Source organism: Neoarthrinium moseri (genome assembly GCF_022829205.1).
Source record: "Neoarthrinium moseri strain CBS 164.80 chromosome Unknown scaffold28_Wmoseri_CBS_16480, whole genome shotgun sequence".
NCBI classification, from domain to species: Eukaryota; Fungi; Ascomycota; class Sordariomycetes; order Amphisphaeriales; family Apiosporaceae; genus Neoarthrinium; species Neoarthrinium moseri.
Window position 1 is genome coordinate 255999 of NW_026055142.1, and position 19946 is coordinate 275944.

The 19946-nt window shown below is 50.8% G+C and overlaps 6 protein-coding genes across 6 annotated transcripts; 3 read left to right on the top strand and 3 right to left on the bottom strand.

Annotated features, from left to right (window-relative positions):
* Positions 1 to 390: 390 nt before the first annotated feature.
* Positions 391 to 1691, top strand: JN550_007373 (uncharacterized protein; the record flags this gene model as incomplete). The annotated part of the gene is made up of 3 exons (XM_049319217.1): positions 391 to 750; positions 809 to 1256; positions 1312 to 1691. The coding sequence occupies 3 exons, from the start codon at positions 391 to 393 to the stop codon at positions 1689 to 1691; spliced, it is 1188 nt and encodes a 395-aa protein (XP_049170655.1).
* A 4105-nt stretch (positions 1692 to 5796) lies between these two features.
* JN550_007374 (uncharacterized protein) lies at positions 5797 to 7291 on the top strand (the record flags this gene model as incomplete). Its single annotated transcript, XM_049319218.1, has 3 exons — positions 5797 to 5959; positions 6025 to 6224; positions 6290 to 7291. The coding sequence occupies 3 exons, from the start codon at positions 5797 to 5799 to the stop codon at positions 7289 to 7291; spliced, it is 1365 nt and encodes a 454-aa protein (XP_049170656.1).
* Positions 7292 to 7572: 281 nt separating this feature from the next.
* JN550_007375 (uncharacterized protein) lies at positions 7573 to 9866 on the bottom strand (the record flags this gene model as incomplete). Its single annotated transcript, XM_049319219.1, has 11 exons — positions 7573 to 8227; positions 8276 to 8455; positions 8515 to 8563; positions 8619 to 8732; positions 8783 to 8843; positions 8896 to 8980; positions 9033 to 9175; positions 9228 to 9333; positions 9401 to 9461; positions 9514 to 9704; positions 9847 to 9866. The coding sequence occupies 11 exons, from the start codon at positions 9864 to 9866 to the stop codon at positions 7573 to 7575; spliced, it is 1665 nt and encodes a 554-aa protein (XP_049170657.1).
* Positions 9867 to 10953: 1087 nt separating this feature from the next.
* On the top strand, positions 10954 to 12830 carry JN550_007376 (uncharacterized protein; the record flags this gene model as incomplete). The annotated part of the gene is made up of 2 exons (XM_049319220.1): positions 10954 to 11849; positions 11906 to 12830. The coding sequence occupies 2 exons, from the start codon at positions 10954 to 10956 to the stop codon at positions 12828 to 12830; spliced, it is 1821 nt and encodes a 606-aa protein (XP_049170658.1).
* Positions 12831 to 13429: 599 nt separating this feature from the next.
* JN550_007377 (uncharacterized protein) lies at positions 13430 to 16744 on the bottom strand (the record flags this gene model as incomplete). The annotated part of the gene is made up of 1 exon (XM_049319221.1): positions 13430 to 16744. The coding sequence occupies one exon, from the start codon at positions 16742 to 16744 to the stop codon at positions 13430 to 13432; it is 3315 nt and encodes a 1104-aa protein (XP_049170659.1).
* Positions 16745 to 17733: 989 nt separating this feature from the next.
* JN550_007378 (uncharacterized protein) lies at positions 17734 to 19520 on the bottom strand (the record flags this gene model as incomplete). The annotated part of the gene is made up of 2 exons (XM_049319222.1): positions 17734 to 19397; positions 19460 to 19520. 2 exons carry the CDS (start codon positions 19518 to 19520, stop codon positions 17734 to 17736), a joined length of 1725 nt encoding a protein of 574 aa, XP_049170660.1.
* Between the last annotated feature and the right edge of the window lie 426 nt (positions 19521 to 19946).

The window sequence follows — 19946 nt, forward strand, 5'->3', positions numbered from 1 at the left end:
CAACAAGGAATTAAAACCTGGCAGACTGTGGAGAGACCCCATCACGTAGAGACCCCTTCATAGAGGGCGACGACCGTCAAATTATTAAAGCACCCAGCCCGGTCGAATATGTTTCCAACAGATTTGTGGCTACTTTTGACGTTTGCAAGCCAACAGGTGTGCCTGCACCTTGTCGCCCTTTTTATTAGGGCAAAATGGAAGGTTTCGTGTCAGCAATCACCATGAAGAGACAGCAACCAAAGTCAACTCTGAAAAGTAAGCTATTCTCCCTACGATTATTTACATCAACGTTTCGGCCCATCGATACCTGACTCCCGACATCTGGTGGGCTGACGGTGTTCTGTTACTCCCTTGTAACAATTTTGTTCTGCGACGGAAAGCCACTTTGCCATGGGTGGCGGACTGTTGGCCGATGAGGGAACGCCAACAGGACCAGGACTCGGACTTGAGCCTGAACCTCCAGGATCTGGCCCTCTTGACAATTTGACAGGCTCCTATGTGGCACCAGAGGGTCTCGCAGCTGTGGTCCTGGCATTTTCGGTGTTCTTTGCCGTTACGTCATTGCTAGTCGTCTCTCTTCGACTCTGGATCCGTGGTCGTACGAAGATTCTAGGACTGGATGATGGACTTATGGCCATTGGGTTACTTCTGTTCCTGGCAGATGCTGGCCTTGCCTCCTACGCAACATTCCAAGGACTTGGGATGCCCTTTAGCAAGATGAACAAGGGCTCGATCACCGAGGGACTTAAGGTAAACATTTCGTGCAGTCTCGGGCATATTTTCCACCATAAGCTGAAACATGTCTTAGTATGTGGTCATCTGGCAGTTGTTCTACGTCACCTCACTGGTGTTCATCAAAAACAGCATCTGTATCACCCTTCTGCGTATATCGGTCAAGGGAGCACATCGATGGGCGATTTACGTGACAATTGGGGTTTCTACTATGGTGTTCCTCGTTGCCCTCATTGGTCTCATTACGGTTTGTCGACCGATTCAAGCCCAGTGGGAGGCTGGCTCTGGTTTCTGCGGTCCCCGGTCGGTCACAATGGCTCTCAATTATGTGATTTCCGCAGGCGCCATCGCGACAGATTGGGCATGTGCTGTCATCCCAGTCTTGATCTTGTGGAAAGCACAGATGAAGAGCAAATCCAAGGTATCAATAGGAATTGTTCTAGGGCTGGGGTCACTGGCATCTTTATCTACATTTGCTAGGCTTCCATACCTACGATACTATGGGGATGACGACGATTACTTAGGTGAGACGTTTCCCACGCTGTATCGCTCCAATCACTAATGTGTATGACCTGGTAGAGAAAGTTGGCAATATCGTTCTCTGGTCTGTTTTCGAAGGAGGAATCGGTCTGATTGCTGGATCACTTCCCATGCTACGGCAGTTGTTCAAGCACTGGTTAGGAAACACGACACGAGCCACACCAGCAGGCCCATCCCACGTCATCACTGTAGGGGGGACCAGCAGAAAGTTCAGTGTTTCATCTATTCAAAAGCCTCACACCCAATTGCGCTCAAAGATACAGGATGATCGATACTGGGATAGACTTGATAACGCCAGTGTAGATTCGCATCAGCTCCATGACGTCCACGAAGACTCAGAGTCTCAACACGAACTTCAAGAGCTTGGCAGACGCGATGCAGCAGTCGCTATTAGAGATCTGGAGAAAATTCTGGCATAGAAAGGGATTTTTTCACTTGGGTGTACTCCGCGGTCGTTGCAAAGGTTGGAATGATATACCTAGAAAGGCTTGAGTACTTAAATAATGAACTAAAATTATATTCATGAAACATGTGTATTGCACCCCATATTGCGCTCCATTCGATTACTAAATCGATGCTGAATGGAAGTGCCCATGCACCACGGAGTCATGATGTCGAACACAATAAATAACGACCACGGCTCTTTTTGTCATGTCAAGTCATAGGCACCCTCACCACTGTTTTGATTCGCATTTACTGAGAGGCCCCTTAACCTTAAAAGTCACACGACGCCGAAAGGTCACTTTGGGGGCTTCAAGAAACAGATAAAGCTTTAACGGTCTTGTGGTACATGATCTAGAGACCTATAAAGTAGCGTGGAAGGTAGTTGCGGCGGTGGTCCTCTGGCGTGTCTTGGCATCAGATTTGAACATAGCTCCTAAGTATTACAACATAACGGCAGCTTCCTTTTGGTAGGAGAACGTACAAGACAAGATAAATGATAGAAATCGTAGGATATGAACGACTTGAATTATGTTCAGAGCTAGTTTATACAAATTAGGTGAATGAGAACGTCGAACTTGTGTGCCCTTGAAACTCCAGCCGAGGGTAAACCACCAGGTACCCTACTTAGAATCACCCTTCCTGGAGTCGCGCTCCTTCTTGGACCACATATCCTGCTTTGCTTTTTTCAAGGATATGTCATACTTTGGAAAATCCCCTGCCTTGTCCCAAATATGTTCTGGTACTGTGTCCTTCTCCCAGCATTGGAGTTTTGAATGGATACAATGTTGGCACTTCTTGCTCTTGAACCAATCAGGATTACGTGCGACTCGGCAACCATGATTGTTCCTGGCGCATTTTTTGCACTTGTCTTTCTCAGACAAGGACTGCCCGAAAAGGTCCGATGACAGGACCAGCGCTTTCTTCCGTTCTTCTATGGTCTTGTCTGGGTGTGCAGACGCTGAAGTTTGACTGTCTTTCGGGGAATGTTCGTCGCCTGGTTTTTCCGCATCATCTTGAACGGAAATCACATCGGGCGAACCATCATCAGCCAAGATCTCTTCGTTGTGCTCTTGTCTTGCGAGAGGTTGTGTTTCGTTCCGAGTATGCCACTTCGCGCCGCCAGGCGACCATGGGACACCATACTGTCCCCGGCCACTTTTGAACAAATCTGGGCTCAATAATGAGCTTTTCAGAGCCACCACGGAGTTTGTTAGAAAGCGATAGAATCTGTGTCTACCGTATAACGGAGCTCGCGGCATTTCATCTGACAAGCGAGCCCAGAATCTAGCCAGTAAAGCACATCGTCGCTGCGGCGTTAGGTTTTCCGGAGCAAGGTCAAGTTCCCAGTCGCCTTTGCCAACTAAGGTCCGCTCGAATGTCTTGTTCATAGTTTTCTCTATGCTCGCAAAAACCCTGGACAACTCGGCAGAGGTGAAACGACCTTCGAGGGTTTCCCCCGCCCCGACGCGAAGGCTAGAAAAATCTGCTTGTAGTTGACACGCCACGTCTTCAAGGTCGATCTCTGGGACTCTCTGGTCGTTAGAAACTTTGATCAAGCCCTGTGTTAAAAAGTCTCCACAGTCTCCCAAACTCCCGACGCAGGCAGCATCCAAGTCCTAAGCGAATGGTTAGCGGCAATTCATATGTGCTTCATATATACAACAGTGGAACTAAGGAACCGACCCGGATCCCTAAATCAGCTTTTGAGGACAAGGTTGCCTCGAAGAAACGACTATCTTCGCTTCGAATTTCGAGGTCGACACAAGTCAACAGGAGGTGGTGAGGACCCAGGCCTAGAAAGGGGCAACAAGACATCGCAGCCGTCAAACAGAAGGTTTAGGGACATTGGACTTACGTCGAGCCGGTTGTCATTTGCATTTTCCGCCATTGGATCCAGAGTCTCCGATCATGAAGTATTGTTGTTGTCGTATTTCGAAGTCATGACACGAGCGAACAAGCGAGCATCAATCGGGTTGATCGTTCGCTTTTGTAGGCCCTAGGCGGGCTTTCGGAGGTCGCTGTCGCTACAGAGGGAGTTAGTTGTGTCTATCCCATATTTCCCACACTCAAAACTGGATGCGCACTTACTGTAAATCAGATTGAAGAACTCTGTTTGCGGCTGTGCAGCGTGTGTGGCCAATCGAACTCAATAAAGTTTGTGGTCTTCGTGGCTCAAAGCTTTTATTGGTTTGGACGCCTCAGGTCACTGAATTTGGGAAGCAACCCGCCCCGATTCCGAATGGCATTGAATCAGGATGGGCAAGGCTGTGGCATTCTCATCAATGTATCTCTTTCAAGTGTTTCGTCCGATTAGGGAGGGGGGGCCGTCCTGTGGCTTGGGTATGAAGACAGTCAATCCACGTCCTGCCTTGAATCGGAGGAATGAGAGATTGCTATGCCGCATGGTATTGAGGACCGCACAAGCAATGAAATATTTTCTGGGACCGATCAGAACTTTGTGGATTAATTCTCTTTCGAGTTAAGTACTGTTTTGTGGCGATCCAGAGACCTTCCAGGGTCAAGGCTGCTAACGTTGGGCGATCATGAAGCAAAGAAATTGAGTCGCTCCCGTGAAAGTCGTCTTGCTACGCCTTTTCACTCTATCCTCAACTTCATAAGCGTTAAAATGCATTAGGAAATGCAGAAGGGTGCCAGTAAGCTTGCATCTCTGCTGTGGTCATCGGTATGGCCATTGACTGGCCACCATGGCTCCTGCATCCTCTCTGAATTTCGTTGTCTAGCCTAACCTTCCACACTCTGCTTTTAGAAGCGAAAACGTTCCAATATTGAGGCCCAGGAGGATTAGAGCCTACCGACGTAGTAAATCTCACCAATGAATTGTGGCCTCGCTTAGTGCGTCATGTCAACGCTGTGAAACACCATATTACATATAGCATTTTTATGAATTTGCAGATGCTCGACGGTTACTTGGGGATCATAAGCTGTAAAACTCTCGACCTGTGCCTCGATGTAAAGAGAAACATACCCTAAGCCCATTTCGAACGAGGTCTTGGAGATATATCTATCGTTGCGCAAACAAGGCCAAGGCCACAGAGGATAATGTTGCGGACTGTATTGATGTTTTACGTAATCGCTACTCGCTCGCTAGTAGATCTCTTGGGCTTCTGGTCAGTCTTCCCCGCATTTCGAAAGAGCTCTGGCTACAGGTATGCAGCTATTGTAGCTTTTGATACTGACCAAGTAATTGTGGCTGCCGGCTCTTCGTGAGTGGTGGCCTAAATGCTCATGATCTACCAAACCCACCAGCGGTCACATTCCTTTTGACGCGTAACGCAATGTTGCACTCATGCGCCATACATGGCCGGCTCCGCCAGGCCTTCCGGTAGCCGCCCACATCCCGCATATAGGCCGCGTCACTCCAATTCCCATGGGCAGAACCGGAAATTGTATGCTCGAACCATGGAATGCACCAAAAAAAAATTATTCATTCCTTTACGACCATGTCATTTGTCCTGCATTTAGCTCCGTTGCATGTGCCCGGTCCGGCACATGACAGCTCCATAGTCCAGAGGTCGAAGGTAAAAGCCGGGTGCATGAATTTGACGAGTCTTAGAGTAGATTTACTAGTGCCTCTGAGCATTTCAAGGTAAACTACGGCCTGTTTTCGATAGCGATGTGCTTCCCAGCGACTGTCCTTATATGAACTGGATTTGAAAGCTATATGGCTCAGCTGTCTTCGAAGATGGGTTATGTCAAGTTGTGGGGGCGGAAAGCCGAGACTAAAATGAACAATGACTATATGCATATTGTTGCTAGGGGCCATAGATCAACACCTTCACTTCCGTAGTGGAGGTCGACATGTGGGGAGCTGGTGATCTAACCTCGAAGAGAACAAGGCGGAGAATCCATGCATGGAAAGTGTCTGTGCAGACCGCGAACTGGTCCAATAGTAGTGCAACTTTAGCAATAGGGTTATCCCAATATAAGGATCTCTTGCAGTATAAGAAGTTTGAAGTATGCTGAACACTGATCCTGTTTTTCAACCATCACTTGAGCTCTTTCTCCATCTTGCATTATCCACCGAAGATATTGCTTTAATCCACCAGCTCTCTCATCAAAATGAGATCAATTTCTGTCCTCCTTTCACTCCTGGCCGCCCCTATCCAGGCTGCCGTTAGCATCAGTGACCCATCTGATGTGATTAACCCTGCAGACTGGGCTGCCGACAACGCGTTGCTGGCTGACTATAATGTGGCGTTTGTAGAGACCCAACCGTCCGATGGTAAGACTTCTGATCCAAAGTACATATTGACATTATGTTTGCGTAATAATTAACCATCAAGGCAGTCAAGGCTGTTCATATTTACAGCTCCGAGGCCGTAGCACTTAATCATTTGTCCTTGTCGGCGGATGAAAATGACACCAGTGTCATTCTAGTATCGGAAAATGGATCATTGACAGGTTCATATCTTGACATCTTGAAGACCGGATATAGTTCAAATCTTCTGTATGCCAGTTTCTGGGGCTTTAATGCAGCAGTCAACGTTGTGAGTCATGGCCGATTTACGACCCTTGGCATGGCAGCGCTGACAGTTCACCAACCTGATTGTAGGCTAACAGTTCCTCTGCTCATCTTGATCACGTCAACATTACTGTTCACAATGGAGCAGCGAACGTTTACTCATATGGAACCGGGTCAGTTGTCCACATTAATGACTCCTGGCTGTATAGCAGTGGTCCAGTGAGCCACGGACTTTATGCTTCTGGAAACGGAACGATCGTTGGACGTAACTTGAAAGTTTATAGTGGAGGCACTCGCTCTTCTTCGTTCAGTGGCGACTCTCCTGCTGGTTACATCTACGTATATGACAGTGTTGCACACGCGAAGGGGGTCGGAAGCGCTACTTTCTACGCTCTGGGCACCGTTCATGCGCAAGATGTTGTATCAATCTCTGAGCACGGTCCAGTAGTTTTCATGGATGGAGCCCAGAATGCGACATTGGTCAACTGTGACGCGACTGCCGGTCTGTTAGGCGGCGTTGCCTTGTTTAGCTCTTCAGACCGCCAGAGTGGAGCCAAACTCAACCTCATCAACTCCAAAATTACCACTCTTGGCGACATTCCAGGTCTTTGGTTCGGGAACACGATCGTCGATGTTCTCATCAACAGCTGCCAAATTGTTGCCCCCAGTAACGTTCTGATCGTTGCCAACTACTCTCAAATTACGCAGGATTTTGACTATTACGCTGGCTTTGAGGCAAATAGCGACCTGCTTCCCGCAGAGGTATATGCCGAGGTTCACGAATCCGCCCTATCAGGAGACCTGGTCCCATACAATGGAAGCTATATCTCTTTCTCTTTGAATTCTCACAGTACATGGAGTGGTGCTGCTTATTCAGGCTTCGGAGTCGGCTTGATCGATGTCGCCTTATCGGCCAACAGCAACTGGACCCTCACCGCCAACTCAACAGTCCAGAACCTTACAGACGCAGACACGACGCTTTCCAATATTGAAAGTTGTGGCTACACTCTATACTACAACTCTACTCTCAATGAATGGCTTGGCGGTCAGACCGTATTATTGGCAGGTGGTGGTTCAGCGACACCGGTATAATGATATGCAAGGACGATTGCACGCGGGCGACGTCGGGAAGGCCACAAATAAGATTGAGTCTGAAAGTCAACTCAGTTCGAGACCCTAGGAAACAGGCTTCTGACGTATTGAGCATGTAATGGGGTTCTGATGTATTACTAGAAGGACCACATTGCTAGTCTCTGAATTGTCCTTGTGGCGTGTATCTCCACTTTGAAAAATAAGCAGGAGATCCACCTTCGTGTCCGTTGCTAGTACAATAGACACCAAGAATCACACCTAATTGACATCAATCTTGCTTCCTACTGAAAAGAGTGAGTAGGATACATACCAGTGAAGCCCCAGCTTACTGCCGCATTCGAGACGTCGATGAGAGCTCGCATCTGTGACTTCGCACGGGCAGGTCCGGCCGAAAAAGTGTAATGAGTCATGTTACTGGCCTTTATTTCGAGGTGCAGCGTATCATTCTGCCAAGAATCTGGAACAGGAACAATGACTGGCTCGGGGACTGCAGTGTATGATATGCCACGAAATCTAAAATGCGGGATCGGTGCTGAATGATCACCCGACAGAGTTCGATTGGTCCCTGGGAATGGGCCTGTGCTACTATTTGCTGGCAACATAACGACTCCCATATCGAAATGATGGTTTTGTGTCAGGAACACAGTCACACCAGCCTCAGCTTCGATTGAATTGGGTAGAAAGTCCATGTCCACACTATAGGTAAACAGAGTATCTTGTTGGCGGCGACCGACGAAGCTTTGACCCGATGGTCCAGCGTAGTTGCCGTTCAACGCGGTGAGATTGAGATTGGAAGGGTTCAGTCGAAGGGTGTCGTTGTGACCGCTTGGCGAGACTTGGTACGACTCCGCGATAGGGAACCGCCAGTGGGTGAAATGAGCCGGCAGAGATGAGCCAGGCTCAAAGTCGATAACATCTCCCTGATCAATAAATGGACTTTTCTCCCTGTTAGTCATTGAAACTCCTAGGTATGACGACGCTTACCCTGAGCCACCTATGTTGAGATTTGGAGGGGGAAAAGGCCAACCACTCATTTCCCCGTTGACTGTCGAAAATTGAGGAAAGTCCCCTTTGTTCCAGGTTACAGGCGTCATAATTGTTTCACGACCCATTGGATAATTGAGGTACTCGGGACCAGAACGCGTAGATAGCGCAACACACCACCTATCCTAGTCATTCAGGTGTTCCAAGTCATCTCGTTAGAAATGCAGTACGCTACTTACCAATTGTTGTTGGCATCTTGAAAGAGATCGGCATGACCTAGAGTCTGGACTTGCGTGATAAAAACGTTATTTTCTTGGGCTCAGTCAAGGGTTGCTTCACTAACAATAGTTGGTGGTGTTGGCGTTCGTCAACACTGGATTCGCGGTGTTTGAATCGTACGGGCCGTTGATCCTCTTCGATCTTGCCATAGTCACCATGTGCAGTAGTCCAGTCCCACCTACAAGTACGGGTTAGCCTGCCTAGAAATATACCCAATACGTTGCTTACCTTCTGCTGCTATCAAATAGTAGTGATCATCCTTGTGATAGATATGCGGTCCCTCAGGGGCCTATAAACAATTCAACGGGGAAGTTCATCGTGGGCTGGTTTAAGGAACCTACTGTCCCGCCTGTTCCATTCCAGATTGTGACCCAGTCACCAGTTTCCCCCGTTTCGAGGTTGACTTCGGTCTGCTGAATGCCCGGACTAGGTGCAGATAAGTATTCGTGATCAAGGATTAAAGAATCTCTTTACGTACAATACGCGCCAAGCATGGGCGCCTGTCATGTAAACCTTGCCATCAGAATCCCAAAAGGGTGAAGTATCGTAACCAACAAAGTTAAAATGCACAGCTGTACTCCACGAGAGAGGATCATAAGGGTTTTTGGCGTTGAAGATGACCTATAATTGGTCAATGAGATAGTGAAGCCAGTGATAGGGGTAGGTCCAGTACATTGTCCCACCGAGATGGGTCATCTGCTGCACGGTCGTCATCTACTAGAGTTGTAACAAGATAAAAGTTGTTATCGTGAAATCGGATCGCGGGTGCCCAAATGCCACTTGAAAGCATCAATAATGAGTAGTCAAAGGAGGAAGTACATGGTATATAGGAAACCAAATTCTTACCTTGTCGAACGATTTGTTTCAGCAAGCCGCGGAAGTTGTTCTCTCCGATTCAAGACGTGTCCTTATTTTCCATATATCAGTAACACGAATCAAATAGCAAGATGGTCACATACCGATCAGTTTCCAGTTCTGCAAGTCTTTCGAGGCGTGTATAGGTATCCCAGGGAATGCGTTGAAACTTGAAGATGCACAGAAGAATGTATTGTCCCATTCGGGTACAAATATGCAGCTGGGATCTGGATGAAAGCCGGGCAATATAGGGTTGTAAAATGTCGAATTGCCATTGGCATGGGCGTGCGACAGGCTGAATATTGCACAAAGAAGGGCAGATACTATTGAAAAGTAATGTGACATTGCTTGTATACAGTTCTCAGGGCTAGGGAATACTCGACTCATCGTAACAGGTGGGCACACTTAAAGCAGTTGTGTCGCGTTCATGTACTTACGTGCTCCGCACACCCCGCATCTCGGCGTTGACTACAAGCTTGTCGGTTAAAGAGAGTGGGTAAAATCGAAAGTGGGCATATTGTTTTGGTCGGTTGGATAATACACCGAACTACTGGATGTTGCTCCTGTTCCTGAGGCAGGTCGAAAAAGAAAGCAAGCGTGAACACCTCATTGTTGATAGACAATTGGCCGAGTTACTTCCACATGATATAATCTGCGACTGATTACCAGCATCCCGTCATTTCACAACCATTCGATCAGTTGAATCAACTCTGACTCTGCATCTGCAACTGATTCTGGCCTTGTGTTGTTTGCAGTCTCCTCAAGTTCGAGATACTGGCTTGTCGTTATCGCCAATAACCCCCATTTACACGTCCGATTGCTTGATTGCAACTAGCTGATCATCAATGTGCTTCTGTGGAAACGAGATGAGCTGAATGCACACTCGCAACGAAGATAGGCCGTACAAAAGTCGCCGAGTATTCAAGTACCATTCGTCTCTACATTTGCTTCCAGAGACAACATCAGGGCGGATTGTAGAATTGGCATCAAGGTCTCCCACTCGAACGAGTACCTAGGTATGCATGAAAGAGTCCCATTGATTGTCAAGGACGTGTGATGTGAACAGCACGCTAAAGGTAGGGGTACTTACACTAGGCAAATCACACTGTACAGTGACCGACAGCCGTGGGTGGGTCTAGCTCACTGCGGGGGCCAAGCTACTATAAGAATTCACTGTGGGGAGTTCTAGATTCACCCCACACAATTACCTGGGGCGCTGCCCCTGGAGCAGTGCACCAGTCACTACGGGATGATCATAGTTTACCCTAGACGTGCGTTAGGAACCAGAGTAAGGGCATTCCCAGTCTGCCACTGGCCAGCATGCAGTGAGAATCCCGCATCTATGTATGGTCTGTGGCCGGGGTGACACCTGCCAGCTCCTCAGTTACAACTCATCTCTCTACCAAGTGTGAACCTTCTACCATTCCATACTCAAGTTCTGAGATTGGTAGATTAACCATTGCATATTCACTAGCCGTCTCCTTCTCCGTCCCAATTGAGCAGTAAACTCTCTTAAGAGCCCCTTGAAACCTGTGTCAACGGTCATGGCTACACAGAAGCGGCCCAACTTTCTCGTCATCGTTGCTGATGACCTAGGCTTCAGCGATATATCTCCGTTCGGCGGGGAGATCAACACGCCGCATCTGGACAAATTGTCCAAGCATGGCATACGGTTCACAGACTTCCACGCTGCTGCCGCATGCTCGCCCTCGCGGGCCATGATCATGACCGGCACTGACCACCACATCGCCGGCCTCGGGAACCTGATCGAGTGGACCAATATCTCGGGGCAGAACGACCCCTCTGGAAGCATGTCGACGTCGGTTCAGAGGGGGATGCCCGGCTACGAGGGCTACCTCAACGAGCGGGTCGTCGCCCTGCCAGAACTCCTACGTGACGCCGGCTATCTCACGCTCATGTCGGGCAAGTGGCACCTCGGGCTCACGCCGGAGAGGAGTCCCAAGGCCCGCGGTTTCGAGCGGAGCTTGGCGCACCTGCCAGCCTGCTCCAACCATTACGCGTATGAGCCTCAGCTAGAAGGGAAGGACGAGATCCCGGACTTCATGACGATGAGCTACATCGCGCTGCACAACGAGGACGGAGAATATGTCAGAAAGCTCCCTGACGGGTGGTACTCGTCAGATGGCTATGGTGACAAGATGCTACAGTATCTCAAGGACTGGAAGAAAGCGGGGGACGAGAGACCCTTTTTCGGCTATCTCCCCTTCACTGCACCGCACTGGCCACTACAAGCTCCACAAGACTATATCAAGAAATATCGAGGCATGTACGACGATGGACCAGACGAGCTCAGACTGAAACGTCTGCAGCGTCTCAAAGACTTGGGAATGGTGCCTCAAGACGTAGAACCCCATCCTGTGATTGCCGATGAGGTAAAAACCTGGGAAGATATGAGCACTGAAGAGAAGGCCAATTCATGGTAAGCAATCTCGGTATCATACCTGGCTATCTACTGACGGGAGGAACTGTTTGTAGCCGAGCCATGGAGGTCTTCGCCGGTATGGTGGAGTGCATCGACGCCAACGTAGGCAAAGTGGTGACGTACCTCGAGGAGATAGGCGAGCTCGACAACACCTTCGTATGCTTCTTGTCAGACAACGGCGCGGAGGGGGCCGCGTACGAGGCATACCCGATCTTTCAAGGGTCCATGGTACAGCATCTCAAGAAGTACTACAATAATCACATTGATAACCTCGGCAATGGCGACTCCTTCATCTGGTACGGCCCCAGATGGGCGCAAGCAGCTACTGCCCCGAGCAGATTGTACAAGGCCTACACGACTGAGGGAGGTGTCCGGGTGCCGTTCTTGATGAAGCCCCCAGTGAACTTTAGCGGTAAGGTTGCAGGTGACTCGATCACACACCAATTCTCAACAGTCATGGACCTGGCGCCCACCATCCTGGAGATGGCCGGCGTGAAGCACCCCGCCCCGATGTACCAAGGGCGGGAAGTTGTAAGCATGAGAGGCAAGTCCATGGTCCCATACCTGCGAGGTACAGAGGAGCGGATCCACGCACAGGACTTCATTAACGGGTGGGAGACGTGTGGGAGGGCGGCGTGCCGCAAGGGCGACTGGAAAATCGTCTTCATCCCGAAGCCCAAGGGGCCCGAGCGGTGGCAGCTGTACAACCTGGCGCGGGACCCGGGCGAGGTGCACGACCTCGCGGAGAAGGAACCGCGGCGGCTGCAGGAGCTGCTGGGCCTGTGGGACCAGTACGTGCTCGAGACGGGCGTAGTCCCACTGTCTCCCGCCCTGGGCCACTGGATCGCGGCCATGGAGGAGCAGATGCCCGAGAACGCCTGGATCGAGTACGAGTACTGGAAAGAAGGGGCTCGTGACGACCCGGCTAGGTTTACAAAGCAGATCCCAAGGTTCATAAGACAGGTGAAGTCTATCTAAAGTGGTGCAGCGAGTTGTCAATCTATAGCCAAGATCACATAGTCAAGTATCTATGCTGAAATCTCCACTTAAAATAGTCCGCGGCATGACTGCAGTAGCTATACAGAAACATTCACGAGCTTCATGGACATCGCTAGCTAGGACGGAACAGCGCTGCAGGATTGACCACAACCGAGCCACGGACCTCATCAGCAGATTGTACCGGAAGCTACTTGATTCATCCTTGTGTGTCTATTTTATGAGGTCTCGGATGAACCCAATCGCAAGTCACAGGTAGTTGTAGGCCCTGGATTTGTAAACGACTTATGAATGAACTGCAGTTGCTGTATAAATCCTACAGATGGAGCCTTTTGCTTGCCATGCCATGGCGGTGCACCATACTAAAATCTCCGCCAGCCTGCAAACATCCAGCCAAATCAAACGCTGAAAGAGTATTGGGTATATCCTCCATTCGCTCCGACGCCAGTCTTTTCCGTAATATCACACGGGTTGATGAACGCAAAGCCCATATTTACTCCGAGTCTCCACCAAAGCTTGAAATCATCGCAGCTATCACCACGCAATGGTGGCCCAAGCAGTAAATTTTCTGCCCAATCCTTTCACAAATCTTTGGTCAGTTTGTTGGTGTAACGAATGACCTTCGCCAACTCATACGAGATGTCCGATATTGCGAGCTTCTTATCATCATCGGGCGCGCCAGAGGCGTCCAGATCCTGGATCCTGTTCTTGAGGACACCACGAAGCTTTCTCATCTCCGAGACCACGCCATCGAGGAAGGTCTTGGTCTCGGGCTGTCCAGTCAGAGACTCGAGATCCGATATCGAGGGCGAGAGTAGTCTCCGGGGCGTTTCGTTCCTGAACGCCGACCGCTCCCGCAGCTCATCCAGCTGCTTCCCAAGGTCCGCAAGCTGAGATTCAATGGCCGCGTTGTGTGAAGTGTTCTCGGAACGCTGGGTGAGCTTGTCTTGCATCCCGTCGAGCACCTCTTGAAATTCAAGCAGTCGCTTTTGGTTCGCCATGGATGTCATGGTCAAGCTGCGATCGACGTAGTCCCGAACATCACAAAGCTCTGCCGTGACACTATCTGAGGCACGAGACGTCTGGTCCTGGGACATATAATTGGTGATTTCAGTCTTGAGCTCATTGACGAGTGTCTCAATGCCATCAACTCGCTCTTTTGAGGCTTGCTGCAGTATTTTAGCCATCGCGCCTTTCAGATCTGACTCCAGAGTGTCCATTCGCTTCTTCATAGCATTTTGGCCAAGTTGGCTCTTCAGCTCCTTCACGGTCTTTTCGACAGTCTCAAAACGCTTGTCAGAGATCTTGTTCTTCGATTTCTCCTCAATTCCTTTGAACGCTTTCTCCACGGCATCCATACGAGAGCTTTCGGGGCATGGTTGGTTGACCTTTTCCTGTAGTTCATGCACTAACGCCATCAGAGTGCCTGGAATATGCTGTTCCGTGTGGTGGCTCGTGGATGATTGTTGCAATTTCTTTAGCTGAACCTCCACGGAATCCACTCGCTTGATCTCAGACTCTTGCTGATCCTGAACTCCTTTCATAGCGATATCGAATTCGGCGGAACGCTTAGTCACTACTTCTTGGAGTTCTTTCACTATGGACTCCACTGGGCCGATTCGGTCGACTGGCGCTGTCTGGGCCTTGTTTAACCCCCTGACTTGGTCCTGAATGTCCTTGGCAAAAGTATCGAGAAGATTGAGTCTGTTCGAGTGTGTTCTTCGTACTTCTTCTGCAATGTTGACTTCGGTCTGGACTAAATTTTGCTGATTAATGAATCTCGTCTCTAGGCGATTTATATGATTCGTAGCCAAGGTAATCTTGCTTTGGATCTCCCTGACCTGGCCGATTTTGACTGAGTGATCTCGAGTCAAGGAATATGTGGTTTCAAGTCGTTCTTTATCAATTGATCTGTAGCGTTCCAGATCTTTGACTCGGCTCTCAAAATGATCGATACGACGACCGTCGGTGTCTCCATGGGCCGGGTTTTGCTCAAGGTTCCTAATACCGGCCTCCAGGTGATCAACTCGTTGCTTGTTGATAGAGAGTTGGTCTCTCAGGCCCTTGAACCCTTTGCCAACTAGGGCGAACTCCTCAACTTGCTTGTGCTCATAGCCGGCGAGTTGATCGGTCAGTAGTTGGACACGTGTTTCAAGTTTTTCAATTTGCTCTTGGTCCGATGCTCGTTTATTGAGCTTTGCTTGCCACGCCTGCATGGATGTTTCAATCTCCTCAAGGCGTTTCTGTCGTTTCTCAAGACTGATCAGGAGGTCTCGAACGGCATCCGTACTGCCGCGTTCTTGTTCATGATCCTTCTGCAGTATTATCGACTCTGTATGGCTCTCCATCTGCTGTGACGCAGGGAGCCTTGCGGCTGGTATCGTTTCCCCTCTCTGGCCACCAAGTGTGACAGAGATGTTCGATTGCTGCGATGATGGATTCATACTTCGGGCTTGATCGCTGTGTATGGACGTACATGCTGCTTCAAGTAGCTCAGGTCTCGGTGCTGGCGTGTTGTTTTCGGTAGAGTTAATTTCCATGGGCGCATCGTCATTGCGTAGCTCCTCTCTAGGCTTGCCTTTCTCATACTCGGTGTTCTCGTCCAGCTGATTTTCATGTATAGGTCCCAGGTTTGAACTGACGGACGGAGTTACAGCAGCGGCCTTGGATCCCTTCTTAGCCACGGCATTATGACCAATTATAGTCTCAGGCAGCGGGCTAGTCAACTCTGGGCCCTCTAGACATGGACGCTTCGAAGATGCATCGGCTTCAGCGGTTGGTGCACTAGTGTCGGGTGCTCTAGATCCTTGCTGAGCGATGTTGCCAGAATTATTGCGCTCAAGTGACGGCCGTTCCTCTCCCACGGCATCAGAATGAGTTCGCTTCCGTGAGTTCACACCATTTTGATCCTGACGTGCTTCCGATGTTGCAGGTTTTTCGGCGCTCTGAATGGGGGAAACACCGGACAACGATGGCTGTGGGGGAAGGGGATCTCCGGTGTGTTTCTTTGATCCAGTATCGCTGAGACGAGCGCTACCCTGCCTGCGGTCGTGGTTTACTGACACAGTTGAGCTAGTTTGCCCTTCGTGCTGTGCAAGTCCCTTGATCTGTAGTTCACGTGTTGGATCCGGCTTAAAGAATCCAGGGCCCAGATCGTCAGGACTGCGTGATACGGAGGTGGGGGTATCATAACCACGGGAGTCGCGGCGCGGTTCAGAATGGCTTGGACGATAGCTTTGAGATTCCGTGATTCGGGAAGCAAGAGAGTGTGGTGCGTCAGACCTCAGTTCCGGTGCACACCTCCCAGTCCGCAACTGGTTGTAGTGAACTCCAAGATCCGCAAAGATTCTGCCCTTCTCGTGTCCCCATGTCGACTCCAGAGGCGTCCACCTAGCTTCCGATACAATGAACCCGTTAGGTTTAGGCCGGCGCGCCAAAGAATCCGCCAGAGCTGCCAGACGGTTCGTGCTGTCGAAGTCGGGCTGGCGCTCACCCCTGATGTGCTTGGCTCTGCAGTATGCTTCACGCCCGGCGCAATAGGCATTGACGACGTCCTTCAAGTTCCAGGGTGATACGGCGGGGCTGAATTGAAGAGTATCACTCAGCCTAGACCAAAAGTTTTTGGCCATCGAGTACAGCTCGAAGTGGTTCGCAGCCTCGAATATCACGCGTAGATTGGTACGGAAGCGCAGGTGCTCATCATTCTCACGGATTCTCTTTCCCGGCATGAAAGTAGGCTCTTCCAAGACCTTGCGAATATCAGCATTGCATATCATAGGGTCGTCGTCGTAGGCAAACAGAAATCCGTCCAGTTGCCATATGCTCTGTCGGAAATCCTGGGCAGAGGCCTGTGGCGACGTTGGCCGCCTGGGTAGTGGACGAGCAGGATGAGCCATGGTGTCTGGTCAAATGGCAACACACAATCTCTGTCCCGCGTCGAGTCTCAGGTTCAAGACCCAGCATAACTGTTTCACCAGCTTGATCCACTGGTTAGAGTCCGTACCAGTGCATGCGTTGAACGCGACGGGAGCTGTTGCCGTTGCAGTATGAATTGGCAAGAGGGTGAAGAAATCAAACGCAGCATCTCCTGGTCTCAGGATCCTAGGTGTTCCCCCCTCAGGCCTCGAACGAAAAGCTGGAAATTGCCATCGGTTTGTCAACGACAGGGTGCGGGGCCCAGGCGTGGCAGAACCGCTGCTAGCGTGGGTGTTAGTCTGGAGTCTGGTGATGGATACCCAGGTAACGGAACGACACCGCGCGAAGTCACGAAAAGCAAGGACACCACTGGCGGCCTGTGGACATCCATCGCACGGATGGCGTTTGCTTTTTCCTTGCATGAATAGCTGGCTGCAACCTATGAACTCGCTTGTTGACCTGCCGCTCCGTTTGTTTGCCGTTCCTTTACAGGTCCCAGACTCTTGGTAACTTGTAAGCTGCATGCAGGCAGGCAGGCAGGGTAGCGTTGTCGCTGCATGGCCATCCCTTGACGCCGGCTCTGATTCGCCATCTGGACCACATCTATCCCTAACCAACTCCTGCCTGGCAGGGGTTTGTGCGACACCACCCTGTGCAGGTGACCGTCGGGAATTGATGCCATCAAAGTAACACCCACCAACACCCGGACAACGCCAAGCATGACCGGAAAGTACTGTAAACCTGTATCAAGTAGCCACACATCTTAAGCGGCGCCTACGATTTCTATCAGAAGTCTGGAAAGGCCGTATATACTCTGAAATCCTGTCTCTTCAGTGTTAAATCCTGCCGTTAGCCTGTACATAACGCCGTTAAACCGGTCCTGTAGTCACACCAATACTAGGAGACGACATCTCTATTATAAGATGGACTTGTGCATGATAAAATCTCGTGGTATTAGTTGGTCGCCAGTCTAGTTTCTAAACAAACGCAGGCCCTCCTCCTCGGCATTCACCTCCTCCGTCTCCTCATCGGGCACATCCTCCTCGTTCAGCACCATCTTCTGGCCGAACAAGGTGCCGAAGAAGCGGTCAATGGCGTGCTGTTCCCAGCCTCTGCGGTCCTCTGGTGCCATGAAGTTCTGCAACTTCTCGTGGACATTGAAGCGCATCTTCCGGCCCTTGCTGGCCTTGGTATCGACGTGCTTCTTGTTCTTGGCCTCCTTCACGGCTGCGTACCGCACAGTTGCTGCCGAGCCGCTACCAGCTGAGGTATCCGTCGTGCGCTGGTCGACCAGTTCCTTGAGCAGAAGCTGGTAGAAGTCGGCGTCATCGTAGATCTCTGGGTCCTCGTTGACCTTCTGCGAGACCTGTATGGGTGCACAGGAGCGGGGGGTTCGAGTCCGTTTGATGAGTCTCTCGGGATCTTGCATCTGAGACTCTAGGGTCTTCGACAGCTCATCCGCTGCTCTCCCAAGCTTGTTGCCCTTCCCCGTACCAGTGTTGACCATTTGTGTTGCCTTGACCTTTTTCGACCAGTTGTCGAGGACGGCTTTGCGACGCAATGTTGCTGGATGCTCCATGTCCTGCATAGAAGCCCAGATGTCTTCACTAGATGATGCCGGCTCGAGGTCCCGCTTTCGCTTTTGTCCAGCTTTGGGTTGCATCCCCAGGCGGAAATCAGAGATACTGTTCAGGAGCTTGATGGCCGCTGCTTCAGCAGCTTCATAGGGTTCTGTTGGAGCCGTGGCGTCATCCGCTTCCCCAAATGAATTGACCGCCACCAGTGCTTTTTGTAACCTGATGCGGATATTGAGAGCGGCGTCGAATGCCTTCCTCTGCTGGCGTACCGCCACTCCCTTGGCGACGTCCTTCTGGATAGAATTTGCAACAGCGCCGGCCACGCTTGAAGTACCGGCGGCCATCATTGACCGCAAATCTCCCCTCCCAGACGAATCACTCTTTTTGGATTTAGACTTGATGGGAGCCTCATCCTCGTCGTCATCATCCTCGTCTTCGTCGGACTCTCCACTCAGACCTGCCTCCTCTGCTTCATCGTCGTCAATAGATCCGTCCTCCTCGTCGACAAGGTCAGAGTCTTCTTCGTCGTCGATGAAGCCATCCATTTCGTCCTCGTCCTCGTCCTCTGACCCCTCTTCCTCATCGTCTTGCAAGAGCGCGCCGTCCTCATCTTCCGACTCCTCTGCCTCTTCATCCATGAAGTCAGCAGCAGTAGGCCGCTTGACCTTCTTGCCTCGCACAGGTAGGGCCTGCGAGCTGCCGCGGAACGTGAAACCCTCAAACTTCTCGTCGTCGCTATCGCCAAAGGCATTGTCGCTATCAATCTCGGCGTCCTCGTCGCCTTGCTCCTCCTGATCGCGCTCGAGGTCGGCCTTGTCTGGGTCGTCAAAGTCCTCACGAGCATCCTCGTAGTCAGAAGAGTCGGACGAGGAGCCGTCTAGGGCGTCGCGGCTCACTCGCGCACCACGGTACTGCGGGCCAAGAGATGCGGCATCCTTGCGGCGCAGCTTGCTCTTGCCGACGGCGACATAATGTTCAGTGCCAACGTTCTCGTCAACGCTGTCGTCGCTGTCGCTGGCTGCATCGTCGACGGGCGCTTCGGCTTCTGGGTCGTAATCTGAGGTCTCCCGTTAGCATCAGGTGCATTCGCGTGTCAATGTACGTTTAAAAAGAACCTACCCTTGACTGGCTTCTCCGCCCACTCGGCGAATTGCTTCGCGCGTCCCTTTGCCTTGGCCATTGCGTATAGACACGGCTTTTCCTTGCGAGCAGCGAAAGGCTTTCCAGGAGCGAAACTGGCTGCGGCAAGACCCCACCACCTTCCTAGAGCCGGGAAGGCTTTTGGAAATTTTTAGCGGTGAGTGATGGCAGAACGCGCGCTGCAGCGCTACGAGAACGTGACAGGGGTCCTAGAGGTCCCGCAATGCCGTCGTCGAATTAAGCTCAGTGGTGCTGAACCAGTGGACGAGCTAGGAATGCAATGGGAGCTCTGAACAAAGCCGATGCACTCAGTTTGCGCCATCCATTCAACGCGCCAGTGACACCAGACCCTCGCTCACTGCGACAATTTCCGTTAGCAAAAGGGTCTCACGGGATCTTGAAAGTGTCCTGCTTTCGTTGGAGACTTTTGCCCCGCTCATTCCGGTCCCTGACAGGGTTGTAGCAC